The following is a 23783-nucleotide window of genomic DNA, read 5'->3' on the forward strand; positions in this document are numbered from 1 at the left end:
AGCCCCAGTCTCTAATATTAGCGCCCCATTTTCAGCCTATACAGGCCTTTTCTTTTCACTGTTTGTACCCCCAGCCATTCGGCCCCCGTTGCCGCCGCTCTTTTGTTCACACGAGGCATCCACGCGGGGATTCTGAAGCTGCCATGAATGCAGGCAGCTGCCCACAGAAAGTTGGTACCGGAGGGGGCAGAGGGGTAAGCGGGGAGCAAAACAGCGGCCCTGCTCCGCCATGGTAAGAGGCGCATACGAGAACAACGCAACCACAGCCCTTAAAGCCACGGCTCCAGCACGGCCCCGCTGACTACCGCAGCTCCGCTCCCCACGCGCACGCGCCGCCCGCCCCTTCCCTTCCGTTCCCTTCCTTCCGTTCGTTGCTGTGTGCACGGGGCGCAGTGCGATGGAGGAGCGGCGGTACCGCTCGGCGTCGGGGGCGCCGCTGTGGCTGCGGTGCCGGCAGCACAGCGCTTCGTGCCGGGAGCTGGCCGTGCGCTGCCCCCGCCTGCAGCTCCGCTCGCTCAGCGCCGTCACCTCCGCCGTGTGGCTGGCGGCCTACGGGCTCTTCGTGCTCTGCCAGGTACCCCCCGCCCCGCTCCGCTCGGCTCGGGCTGATGGGTGTGTGTGGTCTGGAACCCTTTGAAACATACCCCAGAAAGCAGCTGTGGGTTGAAGACCATTAGGCTTCGTTACCAGGTCTTTGGCCGTATAATATACTGTCACTGATGTATACAACTGCATTTGGATGAGATTTCTCCAGTAACTTTACAAGGAAATACAATGTTCTTGCTGGTTTCAGTTTAAAGTCGTTCTTTCAGACCATCCTATAAGGCTGATGTTTGGTGACTTAAATCCCATCACGCACGTATCAGCCAACCTTCTGAATGAATGGACTCCACCTATGTAAAATCACCTTGTAAATGTAGCCACTACGTTATGATTTACCGTTCAGCATTTACTTATATATTGGTCTAAGTTCAATTGGTTTTAAGACTAGAGCTCTGTCTTTGGTTTGTGTTACAGAATAGTATGGTGCTTTCTGCCGCCATATTCCTCACGCTGATCGGCCTCATCATCTACCTGCACTTTGTGAAGATTGACCAGGAATCCCTGCTGGTCATCGGCTCACTTGGCATCCAGGTGACTTCATCCTACGCTTCGGGGAAAGAGAGCACAACCTTCATTGAGATGAGCCAAGTGAAGGACGTGGTTATCAATGAAGCCATCCACATGGTAATCATACTGTCTTTCTTGTATACCTGCAGGCGCACTCACCACTGTGTATATTCACCTAGTGGCTTAGCAGTGCAGTTGAACACAGCAGCATAAATACAAATACATAGACTTGACTGCAGTCTGGAGCGATGGGGAAATGGCAGATGTTCTGCACCAAACTGCTTGCATGGAGGGGAGGGTGGAAAGCTGTAACTTCCATGAAAGGCTGAAGCAGGCAGCTGTGATACCTCTTTAACATGACACCCATAAATCCAGCAGTTTAATGTACCTGAGCCTGGAGTCATCTCCTGCTAAACTTATCCAAAAGAGTTGTTTTGCTGGCAGAGCACTCTGGGAAGTCTTGGAGATTTGCATAGAACTGTATAAAGTTTTCTAGCAAAAGGAAACAAAGGTTTCTCATTATATGCAAGGAGGCAGAAAAGCCTTTGCACTTACTTGTCAGTTTTATGTAAGACTTGGTGGGCTGTGCCACCATCACTGTTGAGTTCAAACAGTTACGGAGAACTGAGGTTGTACACATTGTCACTGATGTGTGTGAAATCATCATAGGTGAAAACAAATCTGTACTAAGTCCCCACAATCTTCAACGTGCTCCAACACTGTGTAACTTCTTAGAAAGGCAAAACAGGTAATTAGTAAAATGCTCTGCATCAAAAAAAAAGCATAAGAGAAAGGCGTTGTCAGCAGGAATGTTTAAATCCTGTGCTGTTGGTTTTTTCCTGTGTATTTTGTTGCTAATATGTTTAGTAATATCTTGAATGTCAGTAACTCAGGTAGATTTGGGTGAAGAATGGCTTTGTGGAAGGGATGGGTTCTCTGAAAACCCACCTGCCACCTGTTCAACTAGAAACAATAAGTTCATGGAGCAAAACCATCCTGCTATTTTTGAGGCTGAACGCAAACAGGAAAAAAGAGAAGGGGACTGATTTCAAGCTGCTTTATTCATAACCTTGTAGCAAGAATATTTACCCTCCTGAAACACAGATGTTTCTGCTGATTTATCTTAATGAAAATGTCATTGAAACACTTGTTTCAACTCACTGGGCTGAACTAATTCCTCTTCCTGTGATGACTCTGGGCACTTTGATAGTGTTTTCAGACTTCAATTATTTTGTCTGTTTGTCTTGTAGCAAAAAGTTATCTATTACCTCTGCATCCTCCTGCGGGACCCCCAGGATCCTCAGGGAGTGTCTGAGGTTGTGCCACTCTTTCAGGTGAGCATGACTGAATAGTGGGGCACTACAAGTATCTATATGTATGTCAGAGGCCTTGTCATACATTTATTTCACCACACGCAGCTGATTATGGCCACCTTTCTTTGACCGCACATTCAAGTTGGATCTTACAGCAGTGTGCTGTGAGCGGTATTCAAGTCTCACAAAGTGAAGCACCAGGGAAGTTTTGTTCATTTATCCTCCATGCAGAGAATAGTGCGCTGCATAAATGTGAACCTGACCAGCAGATTGCAGGAAGTAGAAGTTTTTGGCTCATGGAGGGTAATGAGGACTTGCACAGCTTTCTGTGTGATCTTATGCTCAGCGTAACCTTTATAATTATAGTGCTGTAGTTGATTTTTCTCTTGTTTCTCTGTGCCAAAAAGATTTCATAAAAATTTCCTTGGTTTACAATGGTAACTTCCCCTACATCCGCTGACAAAGATCACAGTACAAGCTGTGAGCAATTTGCTTAATGTATAATAACTTGTTTGTTTTATTCACACCCTGCCTATCTCATGCTCTGCTTTGCTCAGACTCTCACTAACTTGTTTTGGCTGTTCATAATCCTGTTTTGGGGATTAAATTTCTTTCTCTCTTTGTATACCTAACTCAACAATATAAGTGAGGTATTTCATCTATGTCCAAGGGATACCCAACTTGGAGGGCTGCACTTAGGATTTGTGTTCCTTCCCAGCTTCCTGGAATTAATGTGTTTGGTTTTTCCCCTTTTTTTTTTTTTTTTTTTTTTTTTTTTTTTTTTCCTCCTTAGCTCGAGTCTGAACAATGTTTATTTCTATGGAAATATCTCAATATTGGCAGAGTTGATTCCACCAGCAAAGGATTAACAGGAAAGGGCCGTGTCAGTTTGCAGTTTGTTACCTGTCAGTAATTCTCACTTTAAAGTTACTTAGTTTTGAAGGAGCAGTAATTAGTAACTTACTTGCATCTCCTTCAGTGGGTCTTTGTTCCTCTAAGGCATGTCAGCCCTCAGAAACACAACTTAGCATGTCACTGTGCCCAGGAGCACTTCTGCTCTGAGTTAACCTATTGTTCTCTTAAGCAACAGTTGCAAGGAAAGGCATTAGATGGACTTCGCACAGTAATGCTGTTTTTGGGAACTCAAAAGTCATGGGGCCATAGGGACTGCAGAACTGGGAAGCTTTCACTGTCTTGCTGGTCCAGATTAGAAATGATGAAAAATCATTATTCTTTGACCACTATTCCTCTGTTAGTGTGAAAATGAATTGATGCTTTCAGTTAAACTTCAATTGTCCTCTTGTTGACAGTAATAGCTGAGGGCCAAGTGTCTAAGCTCCTTGTCCTGAAAGTCAGTTTTTCAGGGTGGAGGTCTTTGAGGGAATATGACCTTACAGGTAGATTAATGGCTTGGAAGGTGTGGATTTTCTTTCGTATTCTCACTGTACATTGTAAGTTGAAAGGAGAGGATCTTTGATTTGGTGGGAGATTCAGGCTGGCTGGAGAATGGTGTTGTGTATTTTATCCTGGCAGCTGTAGGGTCTGGTGCTTTTCATCCCTGAGCTGATGCAGCTTGTGCAATAGCTTTACGTTCTTTTGTCACCTACTTACATTAAAAAACTGGAGTTTGATGAATTCTCGATGAGCACGTAAAAAGGAAATCTATTCTCAGTTGACTTAATGTGAGATATTAACTACTGATATCTTACTCTTACAAACTTACAGATCTCTTTCTTACAACCAGTTCAGAGTGTGATTCTCTGTTGTTTGACTTGATTTCTAGAGTTCCCAACCACGTCTGGACTGCCTGATAGAAGTGTACAAAAGTTGTCACGAAATCCTGGATCAGAGGAAAGCAGCTTCACAATCAGATGGAGTAAAATAATGTAACAAATAATCAAGATGGAAAACTTGCAGCAGGACTTGGAGAGATGCATGGAAAAGCAGGCAAATCTGACCCATGGCTTTTTAAAATTAAATGCTTAGAATGTGATGCACTTGTAAGGATGGCAATATAGGCAGCAGCCCGCACAGTGTCACAGAGCTGTTGCAGAAGATGTCAGCTGAAGCACACAAGTGCACCTAGAAATTGACTGTTATGAAAACAGGTGAGCAAAACTTTGGAGAGTCAGACAGAAGAGGTTTTTCCACGCATCTCTGGAAAAAAAGGATGGCACGTGGAGACAAGAACATGCAGCAAATGTTTACACTTCCATGGATCCAGGAATTCTGATGAACACAAATTGTAACCTTGGGCAGACAGAAAAAAATACTTTGGGGTTTTTTTAAGTTTCTTTATAATCCTTTCTTGGAAAGAGTATTAAAATAGAAGGGTGGGCTGGCTCAGTAACTTTTCCTGATCCAGAGGGGAATTTCAGATAATGACAGAAAATGAAAATACGCCATTGTTTTGATTTATATTTATGGAGTTAAACATAGCAGAGCATACTTTAGTTTCTTCAGGAATTTGCTTGAAAGAGTCCCATGGTGTGGGACCCTAGAGAGAAGAGTCCAAGGTCAATACTCAGGCATCACCTCCCCCAAACACTTGACTAGTCCATTCTAACAAGTAGCAAGTCAAACAAAAAAGCCAGGAGGCCTGCATGGATGAACAAGATGTTCCTGGGAAAATTAAGTGCCAAAAGGTAGAAGTGAAGATAGGTAGCCTAGGAGCAATATAGACTGTTGAAGCTTGCGAAGTAGGTGGTTAGGAAAGCCAAAGCCTATCTGGAATTGAATTTTTCTAGGAATGCCAAAGGTAACAAAAAGGCCTTCTGGGATTACTTGAGTAATAAAAAGGCAAGGAAAATGTGAGCCCACCGCTGAATGGTGTAGAGGTGTGGTAACATGGGACCTGGAAAAGAATAAGGTACTGTATGCCTTTGTCATTTCAGTCTTCACTAGAAAGACTGGGCTTCAGGAGTCCCAGACTGCAGATAGAAAGGGAAAGTTCTGGAGCAAGGAAGACCCTTGATGGATCAGGCCAGAAAATACTTAAGCAAACTGCACTTTTGTAAGTCCATGGGACCTGGTGGGATGCACCTACAAGTGCTGACAGAGTTTGCTAATGACACAATCTCAGAGGAACAGCTGATAGGCCAGAGAGGTGTGCTGCCAGCCAGAGGGACCAGGCAGCTTTGTGGGGGTTGGAGCAACCTCTTCCATAAGAGACAGATCAATTACTATGAGGATATGAGAAAAATATGTTGTGGAGAAACTAGCAAGCTGACAGAAGCCTTGGGCTCATTCTTAATATTCATACAACATTGTGCTACTGTTGTGTATGTTCTCTAGAATTAAGATGTGACAACACAGCAACACTGTCAAGATGTAATGTACAGTGGTTTGGTTGGTAGGTTTTTGCACTGTGCTGCAGCATACAGGTTAGCTCACATGACAGGAGTCCTCTGGTTGTTGAAGCGAAGGGCAGAAGCTTTGGGATGCACCACAGTGTTTGGGTAACCTTGTCTAGGTGTTCAGTTTCTTCTGTGGTTCCACTCCTCGCAGGTGCTTTAAATGATGGACTTGGCTGGATTTTTAAGTCTGGTTCAGTTGTAATGCAAGCTGGTAGGTCTGCCTCTGAGGTTGAGGATGCTATACCTGATGTTTGGTGGTAAATCCAGACAAAGCTGGGGAACTGGGGAAGAGGCAGAAATTGGCTTTTGACAGCAGAAGGGGGCACGAGAAATGTGGCTGCAGTGGAGGTCCTTTGAAAACCTTGTGGTGCACTTGGAGCTGGGTACAGAGCTGCCTATAGGCCTGCTTTGGGCAGGTTGTGTTTCTTCATGGGGATTTGAAATGGTTGCGAACACTGAAAAGCATTTAAAGCAGCAGGAGGGTTTGCTGAGCTGTGGGAAGAATTAGTTGGAGGAGAAGTTATCTTAGCAGAGTGGGCAGACTTGGATCTAAGAGTCTGCTGGGGACTCTGGCTATGCTGTAAAAATGTCTGAGTCTTGAGAATGTGAGTTGAAGAGATGAAAGAGGAGCTGTATCACGGGAGGAAGTCTGGAAAACTGTTTTAGCTGTCTTTGGGACATCCCCTGCATGTGGCAGTGAACCATTAAGGCTGAGTTAGAAGAGTCAAGGAGAGGGAGACAGGGAGCTTTGCACCAGGTATGACTTTGGAAACACACACAGTCATTGCCCACACACGTTTACTTCAGGGCTATTCTGGCTTTTAAGATAAATCATTTATTTCACTCTGTGAAGAAATACAAGTTCATTCAGGATAATTTCTTTTTATTAAGAACAGAAATGTTGTCATATCTCCAAGACAGCCTTTACCATACACACAGCAGTTAGAGAGATACAGGCTGTTGTCTCATTCTATACTGTTGCAATTATCATTGCCAAAAGCATTGATTAAATTAAAACTTTATCATAGAATCATACAAAATAGGTATCTACACAGGATTTTTAAAATTTGTTCTGTTTTAAAGTCGAGTAACCTATAAATAGGAGGTATATGTGCATCCATCAGAGTGGGGTGGTCCATGAAATACTCAAGTATTAAAGAATATTGGGAAGAAAGAGGGAAGAAATAAAGTCCCATTTGCCATGTTTGTGAATTTAGAGTGAATTTATGGCAGAAAACAGTGAGCATCATGACAGCTCTTGCTTATTAGCATTTCTGCTTCCTGTTTGCCCCAGTACAAAGATGTGGGTGTTAGCAGTATAAGGTGAGCACAGCCTCAGAACAGTGAACTGGAGACTTGCATGCCTTGAGCATCTTCAGGACAGGTGATAATGGGCTGAGCTCAGCTCATTCTGAGGCAGCTTCCTACTGGTGGTGGGACACAAGAAGCAGGCTGCCAAACGTTTGTCGCAGGTAACTTAAGTAGTGAAGTGGAATAACACTGTCTTTATTCCAACTTGTTTATCCATACTAAAATCAGAGAGAGAAATAATATGTGCTACTGGACACTCTACAAGGGTATATCAGAAGTATGCAAGATTACGTAGAGACTAAAACAATACCTTCTCAACATTATTGTTAACTTAGAAAACTACTTTTTTGATAAGTTGAAGCGGTGGTCCTTAAATTCACGACAAGTGGGTATGTTACAGAACGGACAGATTAGGTCTCTGTGTATATATAATCTTCTATTTCAAGTCTATCATATAATTTCCACAAACCACTTCTTTTTTTTTAATGTTAAAGATATGCTGATAAGGGATTGAATAGAATGATTGTTGCCTCATGTAATTTTGATTTTTGGCTTTGTACCCACCATAAGCTTGAAACAAAAACTTCTCGCAGTATCAGCTCCACCGTGTATTGGATACTTCAGGGTTGGTCACAGATACTAGGAAGTAAAAAACAACACCCTGGTATGGTTGGTTGGTTCATTGGTGAATAGCTTTGGTTTGCTATTGCTGAATTCTTTATGATGGTTGGATTCACACTGTTTTAATTTGAGAAAGTTGCCCATGAGTGCATGATGATGAAGTTACTCGGGTACTTTTGAAAGGGCAATTCATCTTTACTTCTTAAAAGGCTTCTCAAAATAGCTCAGCTCAAGCCAGATAGATGTCGAGTTCTTAAGAGGAATGTCTGTTTTTCTTTCATTTGTTTAAAATGCATTTCACTTCCCAATCAGAACAAAGTCACTTTGAAACCCATCAAAAAAAACACTCTTTAGGAAAATCTGAAGAACAGTATTTGAGTATATGTTTGCTAACAACCTCCTCATTGAGCCAGTAGCATGAAGAAAACAGGAGATCTAAAGAAATAGCTTCTGTGAAGGACAGAGCTGGTCTGGGAAGGACTGTTCCAGTTGCTGGAAGACAGACAAAAATTGAAAGGTTTGCTTGCCTTGTCTTCCTTTGTCTGAGATCACATGCATGTCCTGAAACATCTGTAACATTGATTAGTGGAAGGAGTCTGAACATACGTGGTGGTGGGGCACGTGACACTTTCAGCCCTGCAGCAGAGATCCGGTGTTCAGCAGTTGCACAGAGCAGCATCAACTGTCAGAAGCCACCCGTTCTGCAGGAGCCAGGGCATTGTCGGACGCTGGTCCAATCCCAGCTGTTCTGAGTCCTCAACAAGGAAGGACATCAGCTTTTAACCTCCATTAAATTAAGGTTGAAAAGATTCTCATGTACCACTGAATTCTTATTCTATACTCCCTATTCCAGGTCTTCAAAATCACCCCTGAAATGACATCTTCTTGTCAGTTCAGTTCCCATTCTCTTTCAACAGCTGCATCTCTTTTTCTTCCACGTCTGGGGCAGAGACTTGGAATTGTCTTTGAATTTTGTAATCTGTTTTAGGGAGCAGTCAGTGTAGCTTTAGGAAAAAATAAATTGTCTTGGTTTTGTTAATCAGTGGCACAAAAATACAAAAAACTATCTTAGTCTCTTCAAAAGGACTATCGTGATAGCAAGATTAGCAGCAGCGAATTTAAACACAGGTCAAAACTTTCACACAGTGGCTGTTCATAACCAGAGCTCAGAGCTGAAGCTATGTCTAAATTACCTGACCAAACTACATCATATTAATCTTTCCACTCTGGTAGCAGCCTGTCAGTGTCTCTCTAGTTTATGAAGAAGTGACATGTTGCTCCTTACGCAGGCAGTATTCAGCAGGATGCATCCTTATACTTGGCTTGTGGCGCAGCATCCAGAACCACCTGTCTTTAATTTTGTTGAGACCATGTGATTGGTTCACTTCTGTCAAAGTCAAGCTTACGCACCACTCAAACCTGCCTTGCAGAGGCTGCAGTCTGTTTCAGGTAAGGAGTGAGTGAGTCAGTGATTGATGTAAACAGAAGATTATTGGAAATAATGGGAATAATTGAAAGGGCCTGACAAGGAGAAGAGATCACTAGGAGTTTAAGAACTGGGCTGAGGCTCCAGACATAGGGCGTGCAGTGATTTAAGGGCAGATGCAAAGCTGAAAATGGGAAGGATTCAAGAAAACGTGCTTGTAAACAAAGCTGTAAGAGAGATGGAAGAATACGTGCAGCAAAAAGAACCAGAGCCCGCGTTAAAACAAGGTGAGTAACTGGCAAAATCTTAGTGATCTGCAATTTGGTGCAGAGCAGTGTGGAAAGTAACAACAAACCACAACCCCAAGAATAAAAAGTTCCCCAATTGGGATGAGCCCTCAGAGCAGGGTGGGCCCCTTAGTGCTTCGGGGCACGGAAGGGAAAAAACACCGACGTTCAGTCTCCCAGAGCCTGTTGGCAGGTGTTGTGCTTCGGGAGGGCTGTGTGGAGGGTAGGAGCGAAGCTGTCGACCGGGAGTTAATATAGGTGGCGATAAGAAGTGTTGCTTCAACAATCTGGAGGAGAAAAAGAAAATGATTAACTGTAAGGCAAGGAGAGGGAAAAGTGCCCTTTGGTTTATTTATTTTTTTAGAACCTATTGATCACGTAACTTTTGCAAAAGGCTTTTTCTCACGTGGAGTTGTTAAGTTTTGAATTGAAGGTCTGTCTGGAAGAGGTAGAGTAAGTCTCTCAGTTAAATGGTACAATTTACATGGAATCTCTTGACTGTACGTAGCTAGTGCAGCAGCCTGAAGTACCAGACCCAGGGCTTGTTCAAAATGCCCAGCTTAGATACTGCCAGCTGAAAAGACACTCACTGTGCATATTGTAATTACCTTTGGAACTGCCATTGTGAAAAGGAGTTTTTCTGTGCTGCTTTTTCCAGAACTCCTTTCTTTTATTTGACTGACTACAATCATGAAGTCATCTCGACAGCCTCCAAAGGTCAACACAGAAGAGTATGAGTAAGAGAACTTCAAGTGCTGCAAACAACAGAGAGATGAAGAGTCACACTTCTGTAAGAGACGAAATTGCCACCTCAAACTAGTGCATTTGTTATTTACTGCAGGCTGTAATAGGCAATTGGCTGTACAGATAACAGCTGGCAGAGAAATCTCAGAAGAGAATTACAGTTGCAGTATTTTCCTAGCTTGCTCCATGCCCCGATGCTTCAGAGCTAGGGTGAAAACTTTGTTAACCAGATGGTAGTAGTAAAGCACATAGCACTGAGATCTTGCGAGATGCTTATGCTTGCTTGTTGCCCATCAACAAGGCAGTTAGCTGTTACATGAAGTTTTACCTTACACCAAAGCTGTAATTTTCCTTTGTTTATGTAGCTCTAAAACATAGCCCTCACTTCCTCATCTCTGGCTTCTACAAATTAACTTCTGGATCCATTTGAAGTTAAACACAAACTTCTACCGACTTTAAGTGGATTTGGGGGAAAGTTTTCCTGTGGGAGGTGTATTTGTTTTTTAAGCTGTGTTCCTCACCATACCATAGTGTTATAATCCAGTACGCTGATACCATCTTCATTCACAGCTATCCAGACTGGACAGTCTTCTAATGAGGAAGGCAAAACAGGCTAGAGAAAAAGAACATTTTTGTTGAGTCATTTCTTGAATACTGCAAAGAAGCAGTTTCTGATATAAAACTTGTATTTTAAGGATAAAGTGGAGGTGAAAGAATCCTCTAGACTTACTGATCTGACCTGATTTGTCTTGTAAGAGGATTTCTTCCAAAATCTGGAAAAGTATTTTCAGATTGAAATAGAATTTGGGAGACTAGCAGTACATGAGATGGAATTTAATCTCAACATCTTTGTCACCATTGTTTTGGTGCAGTTAAAAGCGAGGGTGATGCTGGGACAGTGACTGAATGGCAGTTCTGCTCTGTTCTGGTTCTTACACTACTGACTTCCATCAGGCAGTAAAGCCCATTGGCTTCCACAGTGCCAGTACATAGAGCCATCACATCAGTGCACTTTTCTTTCTTACTGCTTGCCTCTCTCATGTGGCAAGAAAAGCAACCAGCTTGGTGAGACAGCAGGACTGAAATACCCGTACTTGGAAGTACTGAAAGCTGCATGGTGTGATTAATGGGGGACTCTTCCCTTTTTCTGCACAGGGGTATATAAATAGTATTTTTTAAGCTTTTATTGCAGCTTTATGACCAAGAAAATGCCTACATATAAGAGCTTTGGTAAGGGTTTAAAGGTAGTATTTCATATTGTGTCGAACTGATAGTCAGAAAAGCTTCAGTGCCTATTTAGTGAACGCCAGCAACCCCTGGTGGATAGAAGGTACCTCTTACTTCTTTCAGAACGAATGTGACACTAGGACTGTTCAGAACAGAGCATTGTTTTTTCCTCTTCCTTTAGGAGTATTTTCTATCTGTGTTAACACAGGAAGTAGATATGGTTCTGCTCATAGAATTCATTCTTAGGGGAAAAAACATGGTGCACTGTTACCTTAGCAGCAAATAGTTTGGTTCCAAAGAGAGGCCATTTGCGGGCCACTGTCAAATAAATTCGAACACATTCTGGTGGAGAGCATCCCTGCAGCACCATCCACTTTGTTGCCAGCTTGTCAGCCAGTTGCCTTTCAGAGTCCAAGACACAAGACAGCACAATTTAATAAAGTCTTTCAAGAGAACATGAGTAAAATTATACCAATAACTAAATGTACCTCTCATTCCAAAGGGTTATTCTACACAAGTACTATGGACAGGGCTGTTAGCCCTGTTAGTTAGGGTGTGTTGTACAAACTAAGTTTATTTTAGCAGTTTCTCTACTTTCCCAGTTATTTCACTGCTAGTTATACTGTAATATCCAGGAATCCCAGTTGCACATTGGTTGTTCATTGGTGTAGATAATCAGCAACTGCAACAACAAACAGGCAGCTATTGCAGTAAAATCCTGCCCAGCTTTGCATTTGATTATCCTCTCACCTTCATCTTAACCTGTCTATAGTGCTCTAGATGCGCTGACAACACACTTCCACTCTGTCTTGATTTGTCTCACCTAGGTAACCGTGTTAGTTCTGCCTTTGCATCCCTAAATATGTGTTCACAAGTAGAATTCATCTTAGGCTTAAACTTCTTGACTTGGGGAAAGTTAGTCTGATTGGACTGTTTTTGTATGAGTTATCTACTCATACATAGTGTTTATTCATAGTTTATTCATAGTGTTTGTTAAGGAATCTTTCTTATGACACCGGTGTTCTGTTTAAGCTTCTACACTGAAATAAGCCTGACAGGGCTCCTTGAAACTTCTTAAGTATGAAGAGAGCAAATATACCAAATTGTGGTAAGTGTGATGCTTAGGAGAACAAACAACTTACTTGAGCTGTTCAGGAGCAATATTTTTCTTGTAGCGCTTGGGGTAGAATTTATCCAAGACCTGATGGAGAAGATGCTGCATTTTGAAGTGTGATGATCCCCCAGGACTTGAAGATGCTGTCCGATCCAAATCCCCATATTCCACCTGTATGGGAGCAGTTAGGTCACTGCCTGAACCAGTGACTGAGCACGTGGTGAGGGGGCACAGCCAGCCCTGGGAGCACAGGTGGAAGCAATTCACCTGTGCAGGCAGAACCTCCCTCACCTCATTAAGGGCTGGCAGCTGCCGGAGAAGCATTTCTTCCCTTGGAGCATTCAGCAAGCCTTGATCCTTGGAAAGGGGTAAGCAATTCCTCTTCTATTACTAGGTTGTGACCTCTTGGGTGATCCAAAATTGGTTTAGAGCAACTATATCTGCTACTGCCTATCTGTTCACCACCTAAGATAATGTTAGGGCTTGTAGCATGGCATGGTGATGAGGTTTTTTTAGTGCAGTAAAATGTTCTGTAGATTCCCTCACTGATATCTACTGTGTTTAGTAGTCCTGTAAAGCAATACCATCAGGATGGGGAATTTTTGTCTATAGCATTTACTGCAATAAGCATGCAACAAAGCAGCAGTAGGGGACGTGGCTGCTCAAGGAATTCTTTGTTGCTCTGGAAAAAAGTGAAACAAGACTTGGGCCAGCTACTTGTATGAAGATGCTTCTATGTAACTGCTAAATTTTTGGGTTTTGTTTTCATCTGGCCAATTAAAACAACAGCCTATTTGTAAATAGAGTGGATAGTGTTTCTAGCTTTGTCACCTCAGTTTATGTTGCTTTAACAAATGCAACAGTTTCAGCTTAAGGAGAAACGATTATCCTGTTCATCACGCCCACAACTCATGTTGTGTGTTTTATGTGGTAAAATGCTAAATATAAGCCTGGAGATCTAATGAAGAATCATGAAAATGCTCACCTGAGCCATCAGAGCAACCATTTCCAGAGCTAGCTCTTTATTTACTGGAAACCTTCCACTGGCTATTTCATTGCTGACTTGGAAGGCCAGCAGCAGCCTCTCCCGGTCTGTCTCACCCTTGGCTTGGCTCCGAAAATACAACCTAGAATGTAGAAGTTTGTACAGGTAAAAACATGTCATGAACTAACTGAGAATAGAGTTGTGAATTTTAGTCAAGATGAGTAAAAACAAGCATTTTGTTTGTTTTTGGTCTAAAGTGACTTTTGTGTATTAAAAGGTGATTAGAGATAGGCTGAGAAGCTAAGGTGCTTTCCTTATGATTAAAATTCAGGCAAGGAGGCTCAAATCATGCTTTCTACTTTGGCAGATATTTGAATTCTGTGAGCCAACCAAGACAAGACAGAAAAACATTCTTAAACAAAGGTAGATGAGCACTGTTCCTATTAACCACTGAGGCAAAGCTTAAGAGATGTCATTCTCTGCTTACCATGGAGTACAGAGTTGTCTCTGCTGTAAGGCAAGAACTGTGTGACCTTCTACATGCCAGCCTTGAAGACTTGTTACATTTGCCAACTTTGTTTTGACTGCTTACATTGAAATTGTTATTGAAAATTCTTCAGTTTGATTCAGTGGGAAATAAGAAACCCAATTATCAGGCCTTACTGCAAAAATGAAAGAAGAGTTCTTGCAGTACTACTAGGAAGCTTTGATTTATTCTCTTTGCTCTTAATTTCTTTGAACTGATGCAGCAATATGACTGATGGAGGTTGAAGACACAAGTGTAGGTAATGCTTCCTGGGCAGATTCCTCTTGCATGCCTACTTACAGCTCACATCATCTAACTCAAATACTAATTTAAAGCTACATACAGCAGTGACTGTATATTCCATAATGCCACACAAGATATTGATACAGTGATCCACTGGAATGAATTTTTATGACAATTTAAGACAACACGATTAGGACCATAGTTGCCTTACGTGTCTAATCAGGGTCCTTCAGTTTAGAACAGTCCAACCTTGGAAAGACCTTATCAAAATATCCTTGCTGCCCAGCCTGGGCACATTCCAGTCTAACAAAATAATACTGCAAAGAGTCACTCCTTTTAAAGAAAAACAAAAACCACTACCAACAAAAATCCTTCTTGGTTAAAAAGTAATAACTTCTGCTTCTATTACTGTTAAGACAGCTAATAGAGCTCCCAGAAATCTATTTCCATCATTACAGTCACCAAAATCTTTGTGTTCAATGCAGAACTTTAACTTTTCTAATTTGGGTGAGGCTTTATTTCCCTTGAAAATGGAACTCGTGTGGAAGGCCATTACTTGTTCTCATACACAGATTTCTATCCATTTTAATTCAGAATTCTTGTCTTTATTATAGGTGATGAACTTGTTCCAGTTTTTGTTTTAGATCTGTGTTTCATTGTTTTCTTCTCTATCTTTCATCTGGCTTTTAACATTTCTCTCTTTATGAAGTCTGGGCATTGCTACTACATGTCTTCTCTACAGTCCCTGCCATTTAGAATGTTGTTCTTGTATGCTTTTCAACTTCATGATTCTTCACTTAATTGCAAGTTTCATTTATAGTGGTGATTTCCACCCTATCCCTCCAGGTTTCTCATCCTCTCACCTAACATTATTTAATTGCATTCTAGGATCTAGGCAAACAAAATTGTGCCAGGTGTGTTTTATTATATTATAGCTAGTCCTTTAACCCATTTTAAGACTATTCCACCATTGCAAAGTGTTTTTAGGTTTCATTATAGATTGTGTGCTCTCTTGTACATGCATACTGCATGCACATAGAAGAAATTGTGTCACATGTAGGAGCTGACATCATACTTGCTAAAAAGCTTTGGTCCTACCAATGCTATACTTTGCTGGACTTCTGCAGAAATGAAGGCATTCTGCAAATGTTTAATTAACAGGAGTAATGAGGTCAACCAAGGAAACATGGTACCTGTTCTTATAGGTCAATTTCACGATTCTTGTGCCACCTTCATATTTACCAGGATGCAATTCCTTTAAGGCTTGTTCCCATTTAGAAATGACGTCACAGATCTTTCAAAGATATTAAGGAGAGAGAAAAGACAAACATATGAAATGTATAGTCCAGGCTTGATGGGAAAGTGGGGGAGAAAAAGTACTGTGGAACACAGATGATAAATAGACAGGATCATTATAATGACAGCCAAAAGGGATAAATCGATTCCTTTTCCTATTACATAGTATGTTGAAAAAATAAAACTGTTTCAATAAAAACTCCATCTCTTAATCTGCAGGAGGATATTTGTAAGTGAATTCTGGCTTAGTACCAGGCTGTTATGTCTATGTTAGCAAGTTATGTAGCCTGGGGGAACAGACGTGTATAACAATGTGCTATTGTTAAGACCTTGAGCCCGCACTCTGGTGTTTTCCTCTGCACTGTCTTTACTGTGGTCAGAAAGCTTGGAAGTCCACTAGATTGGATCACATTTTTTATCTTGTTTCACATGAAAAGAATCCAGTTCCTGCTAAGATAGTTTCACAATGTGAACTAAAGCATTGTTAATAGGAAAGATTGATAGGATTGCTTCCCAAGTGCATTCCTGAGCCTACCAGAAGCAGTAATGTATTTTCTGAATGGCAGCTATGTGCATGGCTAAAGCATGGCTAAACCAAAGCTGTGTGAATGTTCAAACTCTGGGAACATTTGAATCTAGATTCCAGCTTCATACTTCACATATATTCTTAATAACAACATGGTTAAATATTTTGGTTCAGTTCCGATTCCAGTCCTTTCACAAGTGGTCTAGTAAAGGTCCCTAAGTTCTCTTTTGATGTCATTTCAGTAAAAGGAATGTAAATATAAAAACTATGTGAAATACATAACCAGATATCATAACCTTCTCTTACGAGTGCATTGAAGTTGCCTTGGTCACTAAGTAGTATCTTGTTTATAAGGAGTAAAACCAATGCCTTTGCTTGTCTCAGGCTCCTTCTTTTACTGTAATGCTGTATCTCTCTGAACAGTGATTTGATTGCCAGAAAAGATTCAGACTATCTGATCTGCATCAGGCCATGAAAGCAAAGTTTATTATTTGGCACTGTGTGGTAATTTCCTTTTTAAACTGTCTAATTTAAAGTTACTGGCATCTACTCCCTGTGCTGCCCAAGTGAAATTCTACACTGTGTAAAAGTGAGTTTTTATATTCCTTACAGATGTCAGGGCTTCTTTGAAGTTGTTACGGCCACTTTATCCTCCATCAATACTGCATAGCAAATGTATCTCCCAAGTTAATAATAAAATTTGATGCCTTTCATTCATAGCCACTAGCCCACACAACTAATGTAGCTGTCTAGCTGCAGCATGGGTAAAACTCTCCATGAGAGATACATAAGTTAATACTTTTAACTGTTTTCCCTTCGTCTTCTCTTAAAGCAGAGCTTTCTCCCCCTAAGAATACTCCTCAAGGAAAGTTATCCAGGGGTAGAAAAGAGAGGCTACATAATCCAATATTTAAGATTTTATATAAGCGTGCCAGGAAAATCACAGCCAAATCTAAATTCATCTCCATTGGGAATATTATACTTGAAGTTAATTACGATATCTGATCATGTCAGCTTACTCGGTCATATTTTAGTTCTGTAGTTGAGACAAACTAAACTTTAGTGTGAGCTAAAATCTGATTTGAAGCCTTTGTTTTGATAGGTGACAAGCTGGTTAAAAAATGTGCTTTGTCTTAATATCTCATCTGAGATGCTAGTTAATATTTCATCTCTGAATATTAATCAAGGTAGGCAAGATCCATGTGTATTTGATCTTTCTTGCATTAAGAAAAATTTAGTAGCCATTAAGTAGAGATGTAGCAGAAGGGGGAATAAGAATTACCTTCATGTTGCCCTGCAGGCAGTGTTCCAAATCCCTGCCAGATGGATCATCTGTGAACAGAGAAAATCCCATGTGGGATGGTTTCCGCATTCCTGTCTCCTGGTTCAGCCGCTGGATGAATTCATCAACTGTTGAAGAGCCATCAAAACCTACAACCTGTGATGCGATAGGAGCTAATTTAGTATAACTTTCAAAAAGCATGATGCTGAGTATCACAACTGATGAAACCTAATTTTCTACAGATCAGCTTATCATGATTGACTGCCAGCTGCAGTGACTGCACTTATGTTATTTCCCCTAACACTGCATTCTTTCTCATACTGAGACACTTTCAGTGTCTCACCCCAGCTACCTTTTCTTCCTAAGTTTTAAAAGGAAAGGGATTGGATTCCTTTCCTGGCTAAAATAGCAAGGAAGAGAAATAGTACCTGTCTCTAAATGTCTGACATGTAAACACCGTGGTGCCACCAAATTGTGTAAAGGAAGCAGGTTATGGCACAGACCTCTCTAGTGCCAAGAAATGTAACCATAGCAACTCACCTGGTAGGTTCCATTCATAAAGTGCACTGGGATGCTGAATGGGAGTGAGTGGTGGTAGGGATTCCTCAGCAGGATGGACACAATCTCCATTCTTGAGGGCTTGGCTTCCCGCTCACCAGTTTGCACAGTGCGCTCCACTGATCTCTGACAGTAGATGGCATACTTGCCTATTTCACTCCTAGGCAGGGAGAGAGACAGAAATAAGTCACAAACGTATGCTTTAAATATGTCATTATTTTTTTCCTACTCCTGTGCTACAGCAAAGCATTCCTCCAGGTTTGTCTCAGAGTTACATCTCTGTGTAGATATCCTTGCTGATCTCTACTGACTAGCTCACGTCAAAAGTTGCAACTCAAACATGAGCTCCTCAGCTCTGTGAAATTCAAGTATACAGGGAGCTCTCTGGGGAGCACCTGAACGTCCCCTGCTCTAAGCTGCACTTGACACAGCATAGATGTCCTCTTTTGTACCTTGTTGACATCACAGCATTTGTTGAACTAAGACCAGGCAGTTCACTCTTAAGCTCACTATCATGCCAGGAGAACTTAGGTACTATCACTTTAAGTCCTGATAAGAACTAATCATACACTATAATGAATTAGCTCCAGTATTCTGTGGGTAGGAGTTACAAAGTGATTTCCATCAATATCTGTAGCAGATGCAAAAGGCAATTATCTTAGGAAAAAAAAAGCTGTTGCAGCCTTTACCTGGGGTCTGCGTGGCGCTGCAAGTGCTGCTTGACATACCAAAGGAAGTGATGCTGGGGCAGGAACAGAGGAGCACATAAAGCGAGGAGCTGCCAGCACTGTGAACATGAAGCTCAGTCATAATTCTTGTTTGAAACTTCCTATCTATTGCCTTTCACAGAATATTGTAACTAGAACATTGGATGGTGAGTAGTGCATTTGGGAGTAACCATCTTGGATACTCAGTTCAAGTATCAAATTTCTCTTTCCTCCAGCACACCTTTAGCATTTGATCAATATTATCAATAGTATCAATACTTACAGAGCAGGACTGACAAAGAAGAATTCACCTGAATGACTGAGTGGTTCTGGGGCTGTCGGCAATTCGTCTGTTTGACAAGCTGGCAGAAGATTTCATTCTGCAGCTCGGTATGTGTCAGGCAGACCTGCAGTGCTGTCTGGGCGAGCGACACGTGGTAATCAATAGAGGATGCTTCCACAGGGACATTGATGAACAGCTGACAGGACTGTAAAATAGTGAAGTTAATCAATGCTGTTAATATAGTGACTCTTTGATATTTTACTCCATGCTTTATTTAGCTTTGATTACTTAGTTCTGATCTTACAGTTTAGAAGTGCAAGCTGGACCAGGTTCTGAGCGCTCTGAACTAGCTGTAGGTGTCCCTGTTCATTGCAGGTCTGTTGGACTAGATAACCTCTAAAAGTCCCTTCCAACTCAAACAATTCTATAATTCTATGAATCAGATCTCCAATGGCTTTGCTACTGTTCTTACTCCCACAGCTGAGTTTGTCAGTACAAGGATTTCTTTGGTCCAGCTATTAGAGAGGAAAGAGGAAGGTAAGGCTAAGTTTGAAGTACAAAGCCTGCATGGAACATTGTTTCTAGCTTCATATTCTCTATAAGGAGAAGTTAAACTTCTAAAGAGTGAATGACCTAGTAGGCCTGTCTAAAGCAGCCAAGGGTGATGGTAAATGTCAACAATATGAGCAATGATGTTGCCCCAGAAATGGGGCAAAATAGCTGAGAGCTACATAATGTCCCTTTAAGTACCTTGAAAAGTTTCAGAGCCTCAGTCTGCAGAGCCTCAGATGGCAGAGTGGTGAGGGACATGTGCAGCCCATCTTTACTGTAGCACAACATAGGGTGTTTCCACAGTGGAGAATCTGAAGTAGCAGATAGGCAAGAACATGCATTGTCAGATCCAGAAGATAGGTAAGAGAGCTCATGTTGAAAAGGAGCCTTGTTGAGGAGGCAAAACATACTGGGAAGCAGCACTATACAATGATATGTTTATCTTTGGGGCAACTTGGCTGATCTTGGCAATGCCTCCTGTCAGCAAGAGGCCACGGGCAGTGTTAGGCATCAGCAGAAAGAAGCATTTCCATGCATGACACAGAACTCCTTGTCAGCTGTTTCTGACAGTGCTACAAGGATCTTTATTAATGCAAGTTACTATTCTACAATAAGCAAGATTGGTGTAGGAACATATGAGTGTGCAGGAAAGAGTATAAAGAACAAACAGACCTGTTGATACACACATAACCTACTCTTAGCAGGGGGGTTGGACTTGATTTTCCCCAGAGTCCCTTCCAGCCCCTAAAATTCTGATTTGAGAACATTGTGCAGAAATGTACATGAATGAGCAAGTACCAAAGACAAGGAGGAAAAGATGAGCATAGAGGTAGATGATAAGGTTTATATGTGTGGACAGAAAAGCAGATCTGAAGGCAAATATGTGTGTATTTAGATGAGAAAAGAGAGAACGTGTTTGTACAGTGAAGATTCCCACAAAAGGGATACTCCAGGACCAACAAATATAGAAGAAAAAAACCAAAAACAACAAATCCCCAGTTATTTGAATAAATATTACAGAAGTTTCAGATGCTTTGATAAAAGATGTAACACTGCTACAGACCTGCTGTCTCATTACAATGCCTATTCTCTCCCAAGATGTTATTGTGGAAGGGTGAAATGCGCTGTATCATATGCTGTTCTACCGGGAATCCCCTTTTTTCATCTCTGACTGAATTAAAATTGAGGATTTAGATTACTTTTCCTTGTATTTTGCTACAGTGAAAAGAGTTGGCTGTTTCTACTTACTAGGGTCTCCCTCTGCATCCAGCAGTTTTCCAATGAGCTGCTCATATGATGTGCCCACTGTGGTGTTCCTGCTACCAGCTGCTACAGTCAGATGGTACAGCCAGGTGTTCTAGGCATGAGGATGAAAACAATATGAGACAACTTCAGTCTTGTTTTCTACACAAAGGTTTATTCCCCATATGCTGTCTGATAGCAAAAAGTCTCTTGGTCTCCAAAAAGACCATCATTCATACCTTCTCCTGTTTTGTGCGAATGAGTAAGTATGTGGGACTCTGGTCTTGTGGGTGAATCACCAAAGTGCAGTGGGATGAGAGAAGTCCTCCACCAGTTGTTTCATAATCTTCATCAGAGTCACAGGAACGATCTACTTCTTCCACTTTGGACTCACGCAAAGGCAGATGCCCTAAGGGACACTAGAAGGAGGAGGCAAGCTGGGTAACTCCAGCTAATGATCTGCTATGGACAGGGAACACTGGGAAAGAGGCTCTATCTCAAAATGTTAGCAGTTCTGTAATATGTGAGCGGTGAACTATAATTCAGTGCTTAACAGCAATATTTACATCATCTCATACTTCTATAGAAGTTCCTCCATGAAAAGAAGTACTTTCACACTCTGGTATTACTCCTACTGTATTTCTTTTGGGGGCATCTACAGGTCAGAATGAGAGTATGAAAATAAAAGGATTATTTTTCCCTTAAACTACTGCTTTTCTCTCATTAGTTATGTTCGTACCATTGGTTTTGTAGTGTGGGATGTGCTTTCTAATGGTCAGCTGCCCAATATCTTGAGCCACTGGGTTCTGATTGTGGTCAGACTTTCTGGATACTATTGGGAAATAGGTATGTTTCAATGACATAAATGGTTAGATTCAGACAAATGGAGAATATCTACTGTGCTAACTCCAGAGGTTGATTTTAAGTTTGAACTCCAGTGTTCCTTGATAAGCTAAAATGTCATTTAGAAAAATAATGGAGAACTGGGCCAAGTTTTCTAGAAACAGAAGAACATTATGCTGATTAAATGACCTTCCTCATTCCATACTGTTGTCGCTACTTCTTTTCAGTGTTGTTCAAGAACAAGAATTACCTTATCCTCGTGATTTCGATAATAGTAAAAAGTTTTTCCAATCAGTGCACACCAGACCAGCTTAGAGTGACCATGCTTAACCTATATGGAGGACAAGGAAATACATAATGTTTTTAATGTCAGTGGTGCTGTTTCCTCAGTTTTATAGAAGTTCCATTTTCACTTAAATGTTGCTTATAGTACTTGTATGTTAATATAAGCTCCTCCCAAAACACGCAGGGCACCATTTCCAAAAGCAAGAAGTTAGATCCCACCTAAGTAGATGTGATGTAGGTGTTTGTGGAAAAAATCTATGGAAATGTCATAAAGGAGAATAATTTCCAGCCTCTGTACTTTGTACTAATGCGATTGCAGTCTGTTATTGTGGAAACAAATCCTCTGCTAAAATCATACAATCCATGTCCTTAAAACTCTCCTACATCACCAAGTTCAGATCAGTTAAATTACAAGCTTTACACTTTCTTCATATTTGTCTATTAAACTATGAAATGTTGTGATTTATGTTGAAGGAAAACCTACATAAATTATATATTTGTTACTACTTTGTTATTTGACAAAGTCACTATCTCTTTGCAGCCTAATTTGTCCAATTCTTTATCATTTATGTAAACCTTCATCTCTGACAAACGTCAGTTTACTGCCACTTTTCTTTGTTTCCCATTCTTCCTGGAAATATTAAAATACTAACTTCTTGCTGACATTTACTGTACAAACCACGAGACTGGTACTCTGTCAATACTGAACTAAGCTGAATAAAGTCAAAAGTAGTGTTTTACCTTGGTGAGCCAACCTTTCACAGTGGGTTTAGCATCACCATGAGGAACTCCAACAGGACTGGTCACTTGCACTCTAAGGATACTCTGTAGGACATGAATCCATTCCTCCAGAATGTTGGGAGAGTCTGCTGTCAGGAAGTAGGTTCTCTTCTCTGTCACAAGCTGGAAGGAAAAGGAATGAGGAAGTATAAATCTGTGTACCTTAAATCTTGTCATTAGCTGATGAATTTCGTTATCCCATTAGATTATTTTTTTTTCTCTTTTTTTTTCTGGCAATTGAGGAGGGATATTTTTGTGTAAGAAAAAAGTGCTAAAACTCCAACCCTGACTGAAAGACACAAAATTCAGATAGATAACAAATTCCTGTGAGATCTCTTGCTATTACTCTTAGATGCTGAAGCTTTACTTGTCTCTCATCCCATCTTGCTTCTGAGTGCTGGTCACAGTTTAGTTGGAAGGGACTCTAAAAGGTCAACTAGTCCAACTCTTCTGCAACAAACAGGGATGCCTACAGCTAGATCAGGTTGTACTTCTCCCCTCTCTGCCCTTACTACCTGGTGTTTCTGAGATAGCAGCTACTTTCTTAGGTCAGTGAGTATCCGGACAGTGACCCCATTGATGTTGGTAATTTTTCATTTTAAAGATTGCTGTAGAAATATTTTTTTTGCCGCTTTCATTTTGTATTAAATGATTTGGCAATCCAAGAAGTACGAAGCCATGAATTTAAGAATTTAGCAACATCAATTTTGTAAATGCAGTTCCAGGCCAGGCTGTGTGCTTTTCAGTCAAAGTATGACAGAAATTTTAATGTCTCCTTTATAGTGAACTCCTTTAACTCCTTTAAAAACCTAGTAAAGAACTGACTTTTAATGTTTGGAAACTGAATTCTAATAGGAATCCAAAGCTTTAGGTATTTCTTCAGATTCTCCATACATAACCATAGCATAGTTCAGGTAGGAAAGAACCTTTAAAGAACATCAGGTCCAGCTTCTATCATAGGTAGAAGCATCTGTCACTGTATTACACATGTGAAGTCTGTCTGGAGATCTTGTGAGAGGAGTCTTGCTGAGGAGACCCTATGCGCTCTCTGGCTTTAGTTGTTGTAACCTGCAGTTTGCAAGTTCTCAAGTTGCAAAAAGGAAAACGCTACAGTCTAAAATCAAATAAAGGAGAATTTCTTTCAACATCAGAAGGGTTACATTTGG

The 23783-nt window shown here is 41.1% G+C and overlaps 2 protein-coding genes across 7 annotated transcripts in view; one reads left to right on the forward strand and one right to left on the reverse strand.

Moving 5' to 3' along the window:
• Window positions 1-32: 32 nt before the first annotated feature.
• On the forward strand, window positions 33-4876 carry PIGH (phosphatidylinositol glycan anchor biosynthesis class H). Of its 2 annotated transcripts, XM_015864796.2 has the most exons (4): window positions 327-574; window positions 1018-1227; window positions 2361-2444; window positions 4207-4876. In XM_015864796.2, the coding sequence occupies exons 1-4, from the start codon at window positions 398-400 to the stop codon at window positions 4306-4308; spliced, it is 573 nt and encodes a 190-aa protein (XP_015720282.1). In that variant the 5' UTR covers window positions 327-397; the 3' UTR covers window positions 4309-4876. The 2 variants fall into 2 exon arrangements, with proteins under 2 accessions (XP_015720283.1, XP_015720282.1); XM_015864797.2 differs by lacking the exon at window positions 2361-2444 and having other exon boundaries at window positions 33-574.
• A 1718-nt stretch (window positions 4877-6594) lies between these two features.
• PLEKHH1 (pleckstrin homology, MyTH4 and FERM domain containing H1) overlaps window positions 6595-23783 on the reverse strand; it is a 47448-nt gene continuing 30259 nt past the window's right edge. For 2 of the 5 annotated variants that reach the window (XM_015864798.2, XM_015864800.2), the window contains exons 14-29: window positions 22579-22740; window positions 21803-21883; window positions 20949-21128; window positions 20716-20824; window positions 19666-19778; window positions 18944-19120; window positions 18615-18712; window positions 17908-18085; window positions 17368-17523; window positions 15457-15557; window positions 13495-13636; window positions 12538-12680; window positions 11667-11796; window positions 10695-10781; window positions 10033-10179; window positions 6595-9711 (exon numbers count right to left, since the gene is read on the reverse strand). In XM_015864798.2, the coding sequence (XP_015720284.1) occupies window positions 9535-9711; window positions 10033-10179; window positions 10695-10781; window positions 11667-11796; window positions 12538-12680; window positions 13495-13636; window positions 15457-15557; window positions 17368-17523; window positions 17908-18085; window positions 18615-18712; window positions 18944-19120; window positions 19666-19778; window positions 20716-20824; window positions 20949-21128; window positions 21803-21883; window positions 22579-22740 (2181 nt within the window). In that variant the 3' untranslated portion in view covers window positions 6595-9534. The other 3 variants (XM_032445194.1, XM_015864802.2, XM_032445195.1) reach the window with 3 other exon arrangements.

Source organism: Coturnix japonica, chromosome 5 (genome assembly GCF_001577835.2).
Source record: "Coturnix japonica isolate 7356 chromosome 5, Coturnix japonica 2.1, whole genome shotgun sequence".
Lineage (NCBI taxonomy): Eukaryota > Metazoa > Chordata > Aves > Galliformes > Phasianidae > Coturnix > Coturnix japonica.

Excerpts from the sequence above, each read along its gene's own strand:
- PIGH (XM_015864796.2), top strand. The coding sequence starts at position 398 with ATGGAGGAGCGGCGGTACCGCTCGGCGTCGGGGGCGCCGCTGTGGCTG. Across the intron at positions 575-1,017 it reads GGCTCTTCGTGCTCTGCCAG|AATAGTATGGTGCTTTCTGC; the intron begins GTACCCCCCGCC and ends TTTGTGTTACAG. Across the intron at positions 2,445-4,206 it reads AGGTTGTGCCACTCTTTCAG|AGTTCCCAACCACGTCTGGA; the intron begins GTGAGCATGACT and ends CTTGATTTCTAG.